The 19,161-nt window shown below is 40.5% G+C and overlaps 1 protein-coding gene across 1 annotated transcript; it reads right to left on the reverse strand.

Annotated features, from left to right (window-relative positions):
* Nucleotides 1–4,800: 4,800 nt before the first annotated feature.
* rhoab (ras homolog gene family, member Ab) lies at nucleotides 4,801–18,558 on the reverse strand. Its single transcript, XM_068306903.1, has 5 exons — nucleotides 18,447–18,558; nucleotides 11,579–11,736; nucleotides 9,604–9,724; nucleotides 8,109–8,239; nucleotides 4,801–7,169 (listed from the first exon to the last, which is right to left on the reverse strand). Exons 2-5 carry the CDS (start codon nucleotides 11,732–11,734, stop codon nucleotides 6,996–6,998), a joined length of 582 nt encoding a protein of 193 aa, XP_068163004.1. The 5' UTR covers nucleotides 11,735–11,736; nucleotides 18,447–18,558; the 3' UTR covers nucleotides 4,801–6,995.
* Between the last annotated feature and the right edge of the window lie 603 nt (nucleotides 18,559–19,161).

Below are 19,161 nucleotides of genomic sequence, written 5' to 3' on the forward strand. Positions count from 1 at the left end.
CGGGCGCGCGCGTGGTTCTCCGCGTGAACCAGGACTGAATCTACAGCAGAACAAGAACATCACAGCTCTGGGTGAGGATGGATTCAGAAGCTGGTCACTCTGATCAAACGTGACAAACTTAAATCAGTGCAGTTTATTAAGGGACGTGGGTTGAGTGGGTGTGACATTTCGTTATCTAAAAATAAAACTTTGGGAAACAACAGAGTAGGTGGGATGACTCAAAATCACAGGTTGATCCCGATCGCAGCCCCGAAAGTTATCATAAAAAAATCACTCCTGCAGCGGCGGAGCTCCGGGCCCCACGGACCCCGAGTCATCATCAAAGATCGTCTAATGGAACAATCCGGAGCACATCGACACACACACACACACACACACACACACACACACACACACACACACACACACACACACACACACAGCAGCAGCAGCGCACGTTCCCTGCAGCTGGTCGTGACAATACTTGTCATGACATCTCTTCGTGACATTAGTTAGTGAACAGGACCTGTCTTTCATTTGCCATTTTATTCCGCACACATTACAATTGCTGTATAAATGTGTTCATTCTAACAAATGGGGAAGAAGGCAGGTCTGCTTGTTTTTAGAATCTCTTTAGATTGTTGATGTACAGTATACATAATCAGTTTGATAGGCTGGCCGGTCAGACTTACATAGTCAGTCAGTCAGTCAGTCAGTCAGTCAGTCAGTCAGTCATTTTCATAGTGTAAAGTATAATTCAGAAACTTCATGAGAATGCATTCAACTAGGCTTTGACGGAATATAAGAGGACGCTTTAGATCTTTAAATAAATTAGTAATATCAATATCTGGCTCAAACTGGTTTAAAAACCCACAAATTTATTGACCAACGCAGTCTGTTGAATTAATTTTAAAAAAGCACAGAGTGAGAGCTCTTCCTTTTTCCGCCGCCCTCGCACCAGCCTGTGTCCCCACAGATGATAGGCTGTCGTTTGACCCGCCCTTTCTATCTAATAGCACCCTCCATTGGTCAGATTCTTTTGTCTTTCTGTTTCCCCATTGGACAAGGCGGATGGCTGATGAGCTCATATTGGTTAAATATAGTTGCGCTCCAAAGGGGCTAAAAATAGGAAGGTATATAAACGCAGCCGTTTCGCTGCTTAGCGCGATTCTCCTGTCTGTCGGCTGCCGCGGTAGGGAACCCGGAGAGGGAAGGAGTTAACGTCTCCTCTCGGGTCGGATCTTACACAAGTGTTGCTTCACAGGCAGCCGCTTCACTTACACGACACCCGGCCATCAGGCCTGGGTGGAGAAGGTAGTGACGGACTTCCTTCCTCCTCCACTGTGGGTCGACTCCCTCCAGAAGCATCGAGTCATTTCCAGAGCAGAGCAACAGACCTGCTCTCAACACAATAATAAGTTTTAATAATCATGACCACAAACAGGCTTTATTGTGACTGCTGCCCCACGATAAATGGAGGTGGGACTGTTTAACAGAAACGCACTGTTAGTCAGTTGTTCCAACCAGAAAAGTTGAAATATCCCAAAACAACACATAATCCTAGTGGTTTCTTAAATTAAGCATGAATGGAACTTTACCTTCTCAATTATTTAATCTCTTAATGATGATTATGAAAAGCGATTTTAGTTCTTTGTAGAGTTCTGCTACCAAATCCACAAGATACACAGTCAAATATCAGCTTCTGGTCCTTGTGGAATCTTAGCCCATTCCTCCTGGACAAAATCCTCCTTTTCTGAAATATTCCTGAGTTCATGCTGCAATTATCTTCAATTCTCTACGGAGATTTTTCTCTGGGATTCAATCATGTGATGGCCTCTATAGAATGACTAAGGACTACTCTGAAACCAAACCTCCATGGACGTTCAGGTATGTTTGAGATCATTGTCCTTTTGGAACATCCACAGACCGACTTCAAGTTTCCTCACAAATGGCGAAACATTTTCTTCTAGGATTTCAGCATTACACTCAAGACACTGCATGCTTCAAAATAAGCTTCATTCGTCCTCCCCCAGACATACCGGTGGTCCACAAGCCCCAAAAGTTAACTTTATTTTATCACTTCATGGAATAGCATCTGAAAATGTCTGGAGTCTTTCCAGATGGCTTGAGTTTAACATCATCCAATCTACAAATGTGTGTTCTTATGAGGATGCTATTCAGTGGATTGATTTATTCTGAGTCTACTCAATTAAAAGTAGCATTTAGTGTTAAATGTGAGACAAAGCATCTGTCTTGTTGCTATTTAAATTGTTCTTGTTTGATTTTGTAACTGCAAACAGCTGATTAATAATATATTTTGCCAGTAATAAGAGAACAATGGGGCTGAGTCACTTCCAACTCTAGCTGTGGCTCACAGTATTTCCAATTAATTCCTAATCCTAGGTAAAAGCTTTCTATTTAAAACACTGTTGTTTTTGTTTCTGGCATAGCTGCACATTTTATTTTAGTCTAATGTTCCATTAACTCCAGTGAGAGGTGAAATTCAGTCTGCAGCACTGAATGGCATTTTTGACACTATTTGGCTGGAGCCTGATCAGAGTGAAGCAACGTGGATAACAGCATTTTAACGCTTAAAACCCTTTTGTTCTTCACATGGTGGAGGAAAGCACTGAACTGCTCTTTGCTAATGTGCTCAATCTAAGAGAAGTGAAAGAATAAAGAGATGGTTACTAGAATTCAATGCTATCAGTATTTGAAAGGGACTTCCGTTGGATGCCGAACGTGGTGGTCCGCCTCACATGTAGGTTCTCCAGTGACATACAAAGAAGCTTGATGGCCGGATGCCACGGACATCTCATTTGCAGTCAGTCATTTTCAGAACGAGAATTATACCAGATTCTTCCTTCTCCAAATCCATCCACTGCGCCTCCTGTAATCCATTCATTTGGAGGCTCTCGGCTATCATCTATCCTTTTTATTTTCCATACCATCCCTCCTGCTCCTCTGCCTCTTTTACCATTCCATACAAGGCTCATGCAGTATGCTGGCTCCCACAAGCTATTGTCTCATATGATGAGATGGAAACTAGAGTGTGACAAGTGATGTAAAATGTGTGCAAGAGAATAACAGCTGCAAATTCAGAAACACATTAGCATAGTTTAAAAAATAGGTTTTAAATAATCTAAAAAAGAAGATAACAAATGTCTTCCTTGCAATTTCTGGCTTCACTTTTACAATCAGTAGTCATTTTGAATGAACATACAGGAGCAGGAGAGCTCTAGAGGACATGTGTTTCATGTGCTATATGTCAGGAAGTGTTAGATCTGTGCTGCATGTGGAAAAAATTTCACATCTCACTCATACATTCATCCAGTTTATTCCTGGATTTACACTCCTCCACAGTTCCTTACACAACTGCATTTCCACTCCTCATGCACTCACACAGCTTCTCCATAGTACTCCGCAACATCCAGCATCATCCCACACAGGCTGAAACTGCCTCACCTCAACATCCCACACACTCCGTCCTCCTGCAGCCGTCCTCGCAGTCAGACTGCTGGCTGGCGTTGCTTTCTGTTCTTCAACCAGAAATCCTCTGAAGGGTTCGAGATCTACTATATTATTTAAAGTGTCACATGTAGCAATGAGACACTATTTTGCTTCATTTATGGAGCATTTGAATGAATGTTTCTGATATTAAATCTTCCAAAGAACAAACAGCATCAAGGCCACCTGAGGCTTTTCTGTGTGGAATTTTCATGTTCTCCCATTGTGGGTTCTCTGGTTCCTCCCACCATCAATAACACCCAGTACAGGCAAACTGATGACTCTAAAATGCCCATAGGTGGGCATGAGTGTGATCAGTTGTGTCATTCATGTGGCCCTGAGTTAAACTGGCCTCTTGTCAGGACTTAACCCTGCCTCCCACTACCTGGAATAGAATCCAGCCCTCTTTGCAATCCCCATGAGGATAATCAGAAAGAAAATTTGTTAAAAGTCAACATTACTCACATATTTTTATATCTGTATTCAAGTATGAAATGGAATTTTCCAGTGAATGTTGTTGTAAAAGGTCAAATACAGATTCAAATTAAAACACCGTGTGACACAGCAGCTGCAGTTGGTCACACTGGACCTGTGGTATGTGGGTCATGTGGTACGTTTTGGAGAAACTTAAAAATTAAAAACCTTCCCTCAGTGGTGTTTGATATGTCATTGTGTATGCTGCGTTATGATGAAATTATAACACAGAAAGGATTTTCATCCAATCAGAAAATGATGCTTTGGGGTTTTCCACCTCTATGCTGAGAACTCTTCAGATCCACTTCCACCTTCACTGAAGACATGTCAACTGTTAACTCCTTAGGCTCCAGCATTCACTTCATCTTCAGCTGATTTTAAGGTTCGTTCTGCTCATTCACATTTTACACAAAATTTAATTTGTCCTCAAGAACATTGTCATACATAAATAAGTCCCATCATGAATTAAACATGATTATGTAAGTAAGAATCCACGATTATAGAGGGCTGATTCACGTTTGACTAATATCTTACTTTTACGTGTCCGTAACCATTACATGCGTCTGCTCGGAGTTTTGATCACCAAATAGACAGCTCTACATTTACCGCCTCAGACATGGATGTTTCAGCGCAGTCAGTGCTCCTAACACACTTCGACTTTAGAATAAAACTAATTTGTCTCTCACCTTACTTCCTCACATGACCAATGTTTTTCTTCACTGTTACTTGTGTCGAGGCTGAAGACATAAAGCAGCAATCCTTCATTCATACTTCATGTATATTGATTGAACTTAGCTCTTCCCCATCACCCCACCGAGACCACAATGAATAGGACCTGGGTGTTATAGAAAGTAATTTATTACACAAACCAAAGCTAGTTTACAAATAGTTTCCAGTCATGTGCACGTGTGTGTGTAGTCTAGTATGAACAAACCCACATTTCATATTTACAGACTTTGCATACTGCTTGGTTTTTCCTTTTTGTTTACATCACTGGTTCATCATCCAAATTAAGGATTTAAAAATACAATAAAATGTAGAAATAAAATTTTTTGTACATGATCAGACATTAATTTGTTTTCCTGTCTTTTCATTGAGGTTGGTATTAAAAGGATGGGGTCCTAACGATTGCTCCTGGCAGGCGGCCGAGAGGCCAGCCTTACTCCTGACTGCCTGACAACAGCATCAGACAGGAATGACTGACGGTCATCAAAACCAATTAAAAAAATCAGCAGACAAAGTCAGGTAAATCACACAAGAAGCATGAAATAAAGCAACAATACATAAGCAGTCCCCTCGTCTTCCACCTTATTTTAAATACTGACACACAACATATTTGACTTCTTTAAAAGCAGGAAAGAAAAGTATAAAACAACAAGAGTAGGTTACTGGAAGAGGCTTCTCTGGAGGCCAGAAAGAACAGGAGGCAACAAAACTGTCGAGAGCGTCTGGCCCCAAAGGAGTCAGGGAAGGCTGATGGGTCTCACACAATCGGCCATCCGAACCACATTTCGTTTGGAGACCCAAAGAACCCAAATTAAAACATTTCCAATAATGCACATGCTTAAATGTCACTGGGCTGCTCAACCTGATAAATTCCTGAATTTCCCTGCACAGCATTCTGGGTAAATGGTTGTGATGTACTTTTTAATTTTTAAAGCAGGTACCAACAGAAAACCAACAAAGGTAGAGATACATATGATACATATGGTATAACATAGTTTAAACCAGGCAGGATTGTTTTTCTCAAACATTATTAACTCAAGAAAACCAATGGTTGTTCATCCCAAATATGAAGATCAATAATGTGCATGTAAACAAATCTCTCCTCCCCTTGTTGTTAGTCCTGGTCTGAAACTTGGGGGGGGGGGGTAGCAGTCAGCTGTGTGGGAAGGGAAGGGATGGGAGCAGCATTAGCTAAGGTTGCACCCTGCAGGGTGGGAAGCTAACTTTGTCATCAGCAAAAACACAACAAATTCAGTCCAAAGAAAGTTAACAATGACAAAAGAGCATCAGAGGAAAGATGATCACCTCAAGTAGACCAACCAACCTCTGAGTTTGATTTTAGCCTCGAGACTCGGTGCGGCTATGTTGCTACATTTAAAATTACACTTCTGCAACACTGGTTTTGTACAGACGGTGATCAGAACCACTTTGATCTAGACGATGATTTCAAATGATTTACTTTACGACAGCACTGACGACAAATTTGATGCCCACTGAAACTTTAATCATCTGCAGTTTATCTGGAAATAGCAGCGCATTTGTGCTCCTGTGTGACCGATCATGTCAAAGAGCTGGACCAGTGTGCCCATCATGGAGTCTGTCAATTGAAATTAGTCTACTTTCGGGTTTGTTAGCCTGCTCGGCTAACTAGAGCATATTAGGCAGTGCAAATCTAGGAGACTGTTTTGCATGGGTTGGTTTGTACAGGCTCATCATGGTGACACTCACACTGTGCTTCACTTGTCCCATCCCTCCTGTCCACCTCCACACAGCCCTCAGCTCCAGGTGTGAACAGTACACTGGTGGCTGTTGACAGTGGTACTCATGTCTGTGCTGACTGTTTGCCCCATCCAAATGTCAAGTCATCCAGGCAGGAAACTAAACCAGGTTTCATATTGTCCATGCTGAACATTGCAACTTCAACATAATTCACCAGAAAATTTACCCATTTTACCAATTAGCTAGATTTTAGTAAGAATCTTTATCGGTGTGGGTGGCTGGTTGGAAACAAAATGTGCCAGTGTCTGGCTGGTGTAAATTTCCCACCTTGATTGTAAAGAGGCCAATGGGTTACGGCAGCTGTCAATCACTGCTCTGCCGCCAATCGTTCTACCCGCCCACCCATCCCTCCATCATAACCTCCCAGCCCAAGTCCAGGGTGAATTCAGTCCATCATACAGCCATGTTACAGCGGTAGGCTTTTACTGCACTGTTGCCCCTCCCTCCCTCTCTAGTAATCCCGCCGCCCCTCGAGAGCCCTAGGCCCCGGTACAATAGCCCCGAGGAACACTGTCCAAATGTTGGTCATTTTACAGCAGAACACATTTACTGCTCTTCTTGCCACGGCGTGCCTGCAGCGCCGCCCTGGTAGCCATCTCGAACACCTCCCGCACGCCGTCCTTGGTCTTAGCAGAGCACTCCATGTACCCGAACGCGGCGATTCGCCCGGCCATTTCCCTGCCCTCCTCTGTTCTCACAGGCTCCTGTTGGGTGATGAGAAAACCAACAGTTTGGTTTAGAAACATTCGACTATCCAGATGAAGCCAAACATAAAACCTAATATTGGTGTTAACACTTGAGGACAGCTACCCACTTCCCAAGAAATGTGGGTAGCTGTCACCAAAGGACCAACCATGTCCAACCTACTCCTCAGTGTGAACATCATCCCTATAACAAACAATGTTCATTTGAAATCTGCACAAATACACATTTCTGAACAAACAGCAAACTGGAGCCACTAAAACAATCAAATTCCTTCATCATTCAAACACATGAAGCCTTACGAGTTTTTTTTCTAGTTACTTTACAGTTAATGAGTTAAACAGAGACACACATTTCTCCACAAGATTCTTTCCACGCTGCCAGAAACTGACGTGTTGAGCCTCGTACGCAGAGAAAAAACAGGGTTCATACATTTCTTCCATGTACAATTAATCTGTATTCCTGTTTTAATGTTCTACAAACACTACTGCATTTTTGTCCTTTGTAAAAGTGACCATCAATAGTCCACAATACAGGGCTCATGTTAAAAAAAAAAATCCCTTTTTCTATAACTGCTTGTAATAAAATTATGGAAAAATGGCCCTTAACACCTGTAGAATTCAAACTGAATTCTGTTATATACCACATTACAGTTACATGGTTTTATTGTGCTTATTTTTCTGTTTACTACACCTGAAAAGAAATCCATAAATACTCCCCACTATGATACTCTCAAATTTGTTTTGTTTCCTGAGATTGATGATATCCTCTAAATTGCTAATCCTTCTATATACTGACGTATTTCCAAACAGGACACACGCGGCTTTCTTATTTCAGTTATTGTAAAAAGGGAGACTTTAGACATACTGCCAGAAGTAATAGATCTTTAATAAACAAAAATGTATTTCAATAGTGATTTGAGAAAAATAAAACAACAATACCTGCTTCATCTTGGCCAGCTCTCGCCGTGTGTGCTCATCATTGCGCAGGTCTTTTTTGTTTCCTACCAGGATGATTGGAACGTTGGGACAGAAATGTTTGACCTCTGGGGTCCACTTCTCTGGAATGTTTTCTATGAAGGAAAACAACCAGAGCAGGATGAATTAATCACTGCATTTTCAAAACAATAGGTTTCAGCATTGTGTCAGTCAGACGCTGCTCATTCCACTTAGTTTAAAAGAAAACAAGGTGTTTATTTGTTGAATGGGAGGACAGAGCAAGAAAATTGTATCCCCACAGTAAATGGCAATCAGTAACAATACTAACTAGTGATTATGCCAACATGAAATTTCACTCTTTTAAAACTTTTTGGAATCAAGGCAAGAAAACCCTAATCAATAAAATTCCACAGTTTATGGAATAAATCAGCAACAATGGCCAAAAGTTTTCATTTAATGTCGTGTCTCTGAAGATTTGGGGAGTAATTTTTGATTGGCAAGTTCATGTTCAGTGCAGAACCTGCTCCAGTACCAGTGGGGGATCTAAATATCCTTTGATTTTGACAGTGTGGGTTGAAAGGTAAAAACAATTAGATTGTTTGCATATTTTCTAGCTATATGCATGCAGCACTGTGCCTATTCTCTTCTTGTTACAGCCGAGTGGTTCATTTTCTTAGCCTTCAGACACCTTAAAAACAGGAAGTGCTTGTGATCAAGTGAATAATCCCTCAACCTCAGAGGAAATGATGGTGCTATTCCGTCACGCCACAGAAACTGACGATGAGACAGATTAAAAACTGCTAAAACAGTTATTAAATATTTAATAATTTAATCACAGGGCACCTGCCTTCTGATTTGACTAAAATTTACAAGATAATCTCATAATTTCATTTAAATGAATAAAACCAGCTGTTCTTGAAGATGAGAAAAAAGAAAAGTCTCCATGTCTCCCTTAAGCATGCAGGGAAAAACAAGAAAACTCAGTCAGCAGGAAGAAAGAACTGTGTATGAGGAAGACTCAAGTCAGCTTTAGAACAAGCCTGTAAGCCTTTGTTTTATCGTGAGTTATTAATTTCATCTACTTGGATTTATGTCCAGCATTTTAACTACCTGCAGTATTTTCTGCCTTTTTATTAGGTCATTTCCATATAATCAGGACTAACTCTCCATCTAACCTTGGAATTTTGTTGTACCATTTGTATGATGACAAATAAAGATTCTTAATCTTAATCAGAGAAGTGCTGTTCATAATTATGACCAAAAAAAGACGTGACTTGATGTAAAACCGGCCTGTGCGACAAACAATTAGTCTGACATTGAGTATGTGCAAATACAAGCAGTTCCTCTACAGATGGCATTGACCACAACAGGCTGACACTCTCTACAGAGAAACAAGTTATTATAAAAACAGAAACATGGGGGAATTGTGCATAAGAAAGGAGGCTATGTGGGTATTTTGTGTCACGCTTCAGTGTGTTTCCGTGTGTGTTGTTTATACCCAGGCTGTCAGGGCTGTCTATGGAGAAGCACATGAGGATGACGTCAGTGTCGGGATAAGAGAGAGGCCTGAGCCTGTCGTAGTCCTCCTGACCGGCAGTGTCCCAGAGGGCCAGCTCCACCTGACAAATGAATTATGGGTACAGGACAAGAGGACAAATAAGAGAATGGAAGAAATGGAGTGAGAGAAGTCAATGTACATTCTGATCAACAGCTCGTGTTGAAATTAGTCCATACATTAAGAAGAACATAAGTAGTGCTGATGATACGAATGATACAAAATACATGTGATTTTCAAACTTATTTTATTCTTAACCCCCACAGACACTAATGTGGTATAAAAATACAGTAAGCAGCTCAAAAACAGACAAAAAAGGCAAACTAGACATCCAGAATCAAAGACATTTTTACAGCATTCACCGTTTCTTTCCAGAAAGGATTTCAGGATCGTATTTTGCAGCACTGCTCAGCTTGGAGTGGCGCAGTGCCGTCTTGTATTGGTACCAAAATTTCAGGAACTGTACTTTATCAGCTTTAGAGTGAACTAATCTAATACTTGTTGGCTTCTCATAACCTAATGTCTTTGGGTCACTGGGCCAACGTCTCTACCATTACCTACAGTTACTGAGGCCCTCCTTAATGTGGTCCTGTCCAAAACAAACGACTCAGTGATCTGAGGCCTGCTACAACCACACACACAACTTCAAACAACTCAAAATGTTGACAGTCTTCTTTCATCTTCACTTGGACTGACAGTTGGTGTAAGTTCTGTTTGTTTAGGGTTTTTGCCGTTATTTTTTACACCACCTTGAAAAACAGAGGAAAACTACCACCTTCCAGTGGTGAACAAGCTCTTCAAGCACTGACAGTGACCGAGAGAATCCCTCTGGGCAGACTGAGAAGCTATATCGGGAAAGTAAACCAGACCAAGACATTTAGAAAAAAAAGTGTCCTCCTCAGCTGCACGGAGGGCCAGAAAAGACGTGACATCAAACAATCCCATTAAGCCACAAAGAGGTTGTAAGTTGGCCGCTTTAGTTCCACAGAACAGCAGTGACTCACTAATGAACATGCATGCACAGACGCACACTCTAAATTAGAACCTAGACCTCACAATGCATCCAACTAGATTCTTCTACTTTATGGGTTACATTGAACATTTCATCAAAATTACACATGGACATATCATCAGTACGTTGATCTACAGCCACATAATGAGGAATTACTAGTATAATCTAAACATTACTAGACACTGACTACTTTTAGTGCAGCAGCTCAATACACGACTGTTAGACTTTCTGCATTTTAAGGTATGTTGTAAGCGTTAAGAAAGCAATTTATTGAAAAAGACCAGACTCAGTAGATGACTGCTGAATGCGAAGGAAAATGTGAAAATGGAGCAGCAGATTTTTATCAACACTTGCTCACTTTGCCTAGAGGAAGAATTAAAGTGCTGAGCATGACAAAACTCCCAGGGAACAAATTTAGCTCTGCTAGCAGCCCACGGGCCACTGCTAAAAGAAAGGTGCACTGTGAAATTATATACAGGCAAGGCAAAAGGAACATTTTTTTTCAGCTGAACTATTAATGCTGGGTCAATGACGGGGGTTCAGAGATATGCCCTCCTGAACCTGAGAGCTTTGCAATAATTTATAACCAATTTAGAGTGAAATTATTGCTAAGAATTGTGAAATGAAATACTACAAGATCATTTGACAAGATCATTTTTGATCATGTTACAAATAAGGTGCCTACCCCCCCCCCTAAAATTTCCCAACAGACAATTCAAAGAATTGATCGATCTGAATTTAAATCAGCTGAAGTCCACTGATCAGTGGGTAGTTGTCATTTGTGTATTACCATAGGGTGGTACAATTGTGTTGAATAAATCAACGTGCACCGAGGCAGCAAGATGCCCACACATTAAGAACGGAAAGACTGATAATGGGGACTTGTAATCAAATGAAATGTCTCACCTGTTTGCAGTCCACCTCTATGTCTGCAACATAGTTCTCAAACACAGTGGGGACATAAACCTCGGGGAACTGGTCCTTGCTGAAGACGATCAGGAGGCAGGTCTTGCCACAAGCTCCGTCCCCCACGATCACCAACTTCTTACGGATGGCTGCCATCCCTACAGGAAGACACATTGAACACGTGACAGTTGATGATCACAGGGAAAAAATATGACATGAACCAGAGCCAGGCAAGCAGATGTAACAGAAGAGTATTTGTCAGTCCAACTCACAATTAAAAACACAACCCTGTTTTAACCATTATTACAAAAGAAAAAAAATCATGTCTGGTGTGAAAACAAGAGTATGTGTTGAGAAGTGTTGCATGTGCACTATGACACACGAAACCCGACACGTTAAATCACATGGCTGGAAAAAAGTGTTCCCCAAACTGAGGTCAGAGAGTGGGCTAAGAGACCAACAACAGAAAAAATATCTCCAGAAAGAACTAATCAGATTTTTGACTTATGTCATCTAAAGCTAGAAACCCAACAAAAGCAGAGTACCAAGTTATAATTGGAGCCTTTAAGACAAAAGAGCTGTGAATAATGTGTGATTATTCTGCATGATCCTATGTTAAAGACTGAGCATGTGATGCCACCATAAATATGAGCAGATTTCTGACTATTATGTGACCATCAGGGTAAGAGATGGAGAAAAGACTTTAGAATTATCTCCCATTGTGACACAACAACATACAGGTGTCAACATTAAGATGTTACGACAGGTATCAACACGATGCACACTAAGTAAAATTTGAGGCTCGAGTCCGTACAGACCTAACAGATTCAGAGTGAGTCAGAGAAAAAGCTTGCCAAACTTTGAAAGGGGAAGTTGGCGCAATCAAAAACCATTCCGCCTTGTGTCACTGGTTGATAGCAGCTTGGGCCACTTCATTTTAAAAGTGACATTCTTTTAGCAGACACTAAAAGAGTAATTAGGTGTAAATATTGTGGATTCTTTACAAAACGTAACACAAAAGCTTTGCAACTGTTAAACTCTGGCCCAAATACTGAAATGAATCATAGTCATGTTACTTCTAACAGAGCGTGATCAAAACATAAAACAGGATTTCCCTTCGTACATGAACAGGAAGCGGTCCAAACAGCTCCAGTTGCCAGTTATGGAAACAGACACAATCGCTTTATTCACCAACTAAACATCAAAGCACATCATTTGTCATGGGCTCGGAGACACAGCTTTCACACCCACACAGGACAGTTCCAGTGTGCTCACTAACTATATGACGACAGCAGGAACATGTATAAAAAGGTAATAAATCAAGCCTCATGCTCCTTAAGTCCAGATATAGCAGCACTGTTCATTCTTGACCGTACCTCGAAAGTCTAGGATCTCAATCACAGTGAGTGGATCGAATGGACACCTACTGTATATTTTTGGATCCATCAGCCAAACCAAACTAATTATATTCCTGGGGCGATAGCATAGCAAGATCATTCCTTGCGGAACTTTCAGAGATGTGAGGCAGTGGGGAAGAAAATTAAAAATAAAACTGACTGTCATTACTGTAAAGATATTGCTAAAATTTATTTCACTTTTTGGAGGGGGGGCTTGAATAAAAAGATGTCTGTCGCAAGCAGCCTTTTCCTCCCCTTTGTGTCTTTTCTGGTTGTATTATGCGTTTTCATAATTACTGACCCTCTTTTAGGGAACATGAACAGAGACAGGGCCCCAAACCAATTCCAAGGCTTCAATCTGGATCATGAAGCTGTATGACATTTTCTCATTAGAGGAATTTTTAACATGCACAACACAGGTCACTATGGTAGAGACTCCTGGGTTCCAGTGCTGCAAGATTCTTAACATATCTTGCTAACATCTGCTGCTACGTACATCTTATGCTATGTAGGACTGACGGGTGGGACTTTCATTAAAGAAACTGCTTTTCCTAGATGATTGTACAGAAAAATGCACATTTATTCTTCCTGGAACTGGCTTTACAACACATGTGAGTATAATTTTCACTCCATCTACTACCGTTGTCAAAAATGGAAATACAATGCACCCTCGCACATCATCGCACTTCACCTCATCACAAATTTTTGGTCGGCAGTCACGTGATCCTGTACACGCATTCTATTGGATGACAGCATCCAGAAGTGCGCTCGGTTCTGTGAGTCTGACTTACATGAGACTGCTTTAAACAGTCGATAAGAGTGTGGGAAAAGGTAATACAGATAGAAGGTGGTTTAATATCAGTATGGGGTCATGAACGTTTAATTTACTGTAAATAAGAAAATTAGTTTGTCGCTCTATCGTGGAATTAACGCATTACCCACAACAAGGGGGCACTGTAATAAAAACACAGTTATGAAGCCAGACCCAGGAATTTGGAATAAATCTATCCACAGAAGTTCGAGTTAAGGACATGGAAAATAACTGAGCTCAGTAAGTATGAGCAATCTATCTCTCATTCACTGATAGTACAAAAACAAGCATACACAACAAAAGCAAAGGAAAACTTCTCTCATAGGAATCGCCACTGATGGTGCTCAATCCACAATAGGTAGAGATACAATATACAGTAATTGGTTTTCATGTTTAAGCAGAGGAAAATACAGCAATGAAACTACCTTTCTTAGGATATTAGGTTTTATTGAACAGAAAAATTCATGAAGCAAAGCTGAAGGGTTTGGTGTGCATTTTATAGATCATTCACTTTACTTGGGGAATAAAATACACATGAATCAACTGTTGAACCAAAGTTGTGGTAATTTTTTTTCCAGATAGATGTTAATATTTCACTTTTCATGATTGTTAAGATCAGTTCAGGCTAAAAACATTTAGCCCTGATCAGAATGCCATGTTGGTATTGACCACAAAAAATGGTTTTAATGATGTGAATGTAAAGAAAGGCTAATTTAATTATTCTTGGCAAAAAGTGTGTAGCAGTTGTCCAACTGACTGGACCTCAGGGAGGACAGTTGACTTATTGCACCCTTAGCAATTGCTTTTGCTGTTATGCGGGGTTAGGGTGGAGTTAGCCGGTTAGCTCCCATAGTAGATAAGTGTTTCCCTTTGCTACGCTCAAGTTTACACAATAAATTACACCAATAGCGCATGCTGATACCAGATGGATGGAAAGACATGATTTCAGAGGGAAACTGTGATACATTGACACCCTTCAAGGCTTCCCACTGAGCTCCTCATTCAAATTTCAAGTGTCACAATACTAAGTTCTCTTTAAAACTCAAACATATTCTAAAGAGTCAGTTATTGCTTCCTAGTAAAGAGTAATTAATTTTGCAGACCTTTTTTTGTTCCAAGTCTTAATACTTTGATTCTGAAATGTACAAAAACCAATGTGAGGTGATGCAAACACCCTAGAAATGGTAGATGAACGCTCCAAGTAGGACAGTCATGTCAAAAAAGATTAGACCATCTCCTCCATGACTGGGGGGGGGGGGACAAAAATGGGGGCAGTTGCAGCCTGAAGGTGGGTGTATGGTCAATGTTTAAAATGGTTGACTAATGGCTGAAATGGGTGAATTATAATGTTGTGCTCTTCTTCCAACAAAGATGTTGTGGTCATATGAGAAACGATTTAAAAGCAAACAGTAATTTAGGCGGTGCACAGCCAGCTTAAATTTCACAAAAAATATTATACAAATTATCATTGTAAATATTTAACACAAAGACTTTCTTATATAAAAATAGCAATAAAACATTTAACAGGGGTACAATAAATATAAAACACTACAGAAACAAGTGGCATTAGTCACGCCCCCATAACAAAAGACATTACAGTAGTTAAGTTGTGCCTGTCAATTACATTTATGACATGCATGCCAGAAAAAGTTTAATCTTCAAATTAAATATATAAATGTGTAAAATTTACAAAGCATAAAAAACATACATAAATCAGATTTTCACCAATCTTGGCGGTCAAAGGGAATTATTCCTTCTGGACCTACAATGGCTGATACCGCTGAGTTGGTGTAGAAGTAAATACAAAGTTACAGTTAATCACATCTTGAAGCACACAAACTTCAATTTAACACAATGCAACAGGTATATCATGTGATAATGATGAAGAGATGTGAAGGAATACAATGAATGTAAAGTAACCTCATAATTCACTGAAAATAATTTTGGTATAAGCACAGAATGATATCTGGCTGTCTAAGTGGCAAGAAAATTTAAAAAAAAATTAAATGTGGATTAACATGTCAAATTAAGTAAACTGACAAGGGGCAATTGAGAAAAGTACTTTTAGGCCTCCTAAAAATCACGTGTGAAATTTCATTTAATGCTGTCCAGTGGTTACTCAATGTGAAGAAACAGTATTCTTTGAGTGTGGCAAAAATGAAAAACTAAGATAATTTAAGAAGCCTACAGTATATGTCAATGGAGATTAAACTAGACGTCCCCTTTCGCAGGGATATATATATACAGGGTATTTTCCTGTGAAAACACACACAAACACTGACCCATAAACTGTATGTGCATGGCACAGACACACAGAATATTAAATTACTACCAACAGCATCGCCTTAGGCTGCTGGTAATATATTAAATCTACCAGACAGTGCAGATTTGTCAAGCATTGTAAACTACAGAAATTATGTAATAACTACAACGTGTTGATAATCACATCATGGATGATATTCAAATCATCACTATTTGGTGAAAACATTTTAAAAAAGGCATATGTACAAGAACGACAAGGCTTCCATAAAAGCTATTTTGATAGCCAGGGTATTACTGAATTGATTACATATCAGACACACTCAACTGATTATATATAAAAAGCTGAAATTAAGACAGAAACAGGATGACCCCAAGGAGACTGAATCAACTGTTACAGAGAACTGGGGATCACTCCTTTGATATAACCATGGCAAGAGAACAGCTGACAGCAGTGGGTAAGCATCTGTCAAATTCACTTCACTTATTGACTTACACAACAGGAATGTTTCACACATGCTATGTACTTGCACACTTAAATTTATTGTCACACATTAATCTAAACAAAGGCAATGTCGTGATATCCTTCATCTGTAGTTTACAATTCGAAGATGGCTGCGTGGCCTCTAATATTTAACAGTCAAACCTACTTCTGTAACCATCTTTACGTTTTAAAATACAACTCAAATGTATTCTGAGTTTTGTTGACCATTTATGAGGAACTATTTGTCCGGCTTTGTTTTCTTGTGCGGCACAGCTTTAAATGTGTTATCAAACAAAAAGGTTAATGTGTGCTGATGATTCATCAGCAAGTCCTTTACAAAGCCCCATATAGTAAACAGTTGCATCAAAAATCTCATGTGTGCTTTCGTTAGGCAACACCCAGGAATTGGTCATTCGTGTGGAGAATCAGGTGCAGCTTTATGACTGACTGAATAATGTCAGTTTCTGTCGGAGACGAAGTCAGGCGTTTTCTTTCAACACCTGAAAGGCATTTCAGTGGGCGGATGAATAATCCCAATAATGTGAAAGGGATATAAAATAAAGATTTTGGACTTTCTTGGTTTTGTGCAGAACTAGATGTTGGGCATGAACACGTATTGGGCAGAGGCATCTGATTATCAAGAGACTTTTATAGACAGGTTTTTCACGTAGGCATGAAATGAAAATTTTACTTGTGACTGTTTAAACAACTCTGCTTAATCTACAATCTAGATATGGATCTGCCTTGGCATTGTGCAATGAGATCACATATCGTCTAGGGGTTTCCCTGTTGAAATGTTCCTCAGATCTTTTTATATGGGCGACTAAAACAAATGCATACTGCTGCCACACCCACCATTATGAGGCATCTCCGGCTTTGTCTCACTATTGCGTCCATTTATTTTAAGTCCTCCTCACATGTGGAATACTGTCAGACGAAGACACACGGTTAAAACATTTTTTAATATTCTAATAGTGCCTTCCAGTCCCATGACCTTTTTTTCCCCACATTTGTTTTTGACTACCGATTTCTGCTGCCTAGCCGGCATGAACATCGAACGGAAAAAGTTGTGTGTTTCTTTTGAGAGGTTCCTGTGTTGGCCAAACATTGTGTTAAAACCAGCTACACACTGGGTGGGTCATCAGAAAGATGGCGTCATCACACAGGCAACAGATGGCCAGTGTGTCCGCAGTGGAAGAATGGGTGGGTGGCCCAAACCCAAACTAACAACCAAACCAGATTCCCACGTATTCCAAATAATACTTTACAGAGACAAAAACAAAAGACCAAACCCGTCCATTTACCTCGAGTCCCTTCAGATAGAGACGGTGTGCTCCACCGCGACTGACATGTCATAAAAACAGCAAAATTAGAAAAAAAAGGGTTGTGTTTGTTTAAACAAACATAATTATTTTGTCTTGTCCTGAAATTTTTAAGCGTAATACCGAAAAAAAACCATTTACATTTAACTAGCACTAACAGCCATTGAAGAAGTGACACCGAGCCGTGGGGCAGCCGCCTGGTCAGACCATCCGAGTCGGGAAAAAAAGCCTCATTGTTTGAATTCGACTGGATCGCCAACCTCCGCCAATCTTTGAGGTTCAGTTAAAAAGCATCCTTCAAGTTTTCGATGTTGACGAACACCTGGTGGTACTTCGCTTACAGGAGTTAACGCACACCGAATACAACGGTTTTCTCGCCGAGGCAACTACAGGACAACTGCGGAAGCGGCGCTGAAATGAGGTCGAGGGAGAAGCTAACTTAGCTTTGGTGGGCTAACCTCGCTAGCCGTTAGCTTTGATACCACGACCTCGAAAGCCACGGGCAACTTTTACAATGACCGTATATGCTTTTAAACCGCGTAGTACAATATAATTAGTACAAAATAATACCAATGTCTGCCCAAAAGTAGTTTACCTGTAGTTTACGTAGCTTGCAGGCGGGTTTGCGTGTTTCCTTGAGCAGAGATGCTGTATCGACCACTCGAGCCGCTCGCCGCTACTTCTCGCCTCAATCTGATACAATGAATTACTTCACGGGAGCGCGCCGCCGCGGTTTGTAGTTAGTGGCGAGGGGGAGGGGTGGCGGGCACGAGCCTGAGAGCCACACCTGCGCGAGCACGGTGAGAACGAGCCTGAGTAACAGGCTTCTGCACTGAATGAGGGTCTGTGGCGGCTCTGAATGGCCATCAATCGTAAGACATAGTCAAATCTGTAAAGGTCAGGTCAATCGATTTTAAATCGAAAGATAGAGATTTGCAGCGCTCATTTTTAAATATAAGTCATCTAATTGACTATTAGTTAAACATAAAATGGGGTAATGAGGTTCATGTGTTGCCTGTGGCTCGATGCCATAACTATTACTGATGTTTTCACACAATTGCTAATTTAAGGTACCGATTACAAGACATGTAATGCTATAGTTAAATCCACTATGAGGTGAATTTTTGCGTTACCTTCATTCTAATGACAGCGTTACTTAATTGTATCATCCACCAAATTTGAGTTAACTGAGTTTATTGTTGTTTTACCAAACGTGAGCTCTGACTTCTGTCATTACAGTTTAAATTTGTACAGCACGAGTTAACTGTCCATGCCTGTACTTAGTGCCCCACCTGGTGGTACGTTTGGGT

Source organism: Antennarius striatus, chromosome 2 (assembly GCF_040054535.1).
Source record: "Antennarius striatus isolate MH-2024 chromosome 2, ASM4005453v1, whole genome shotgun sequence".
Lineage (NCBI taxonomy): Eukaryota > Metazoa > Chordata > Actinopteri > Lophiiformes > Antennariidae > Antennarius > Antennarius striatus.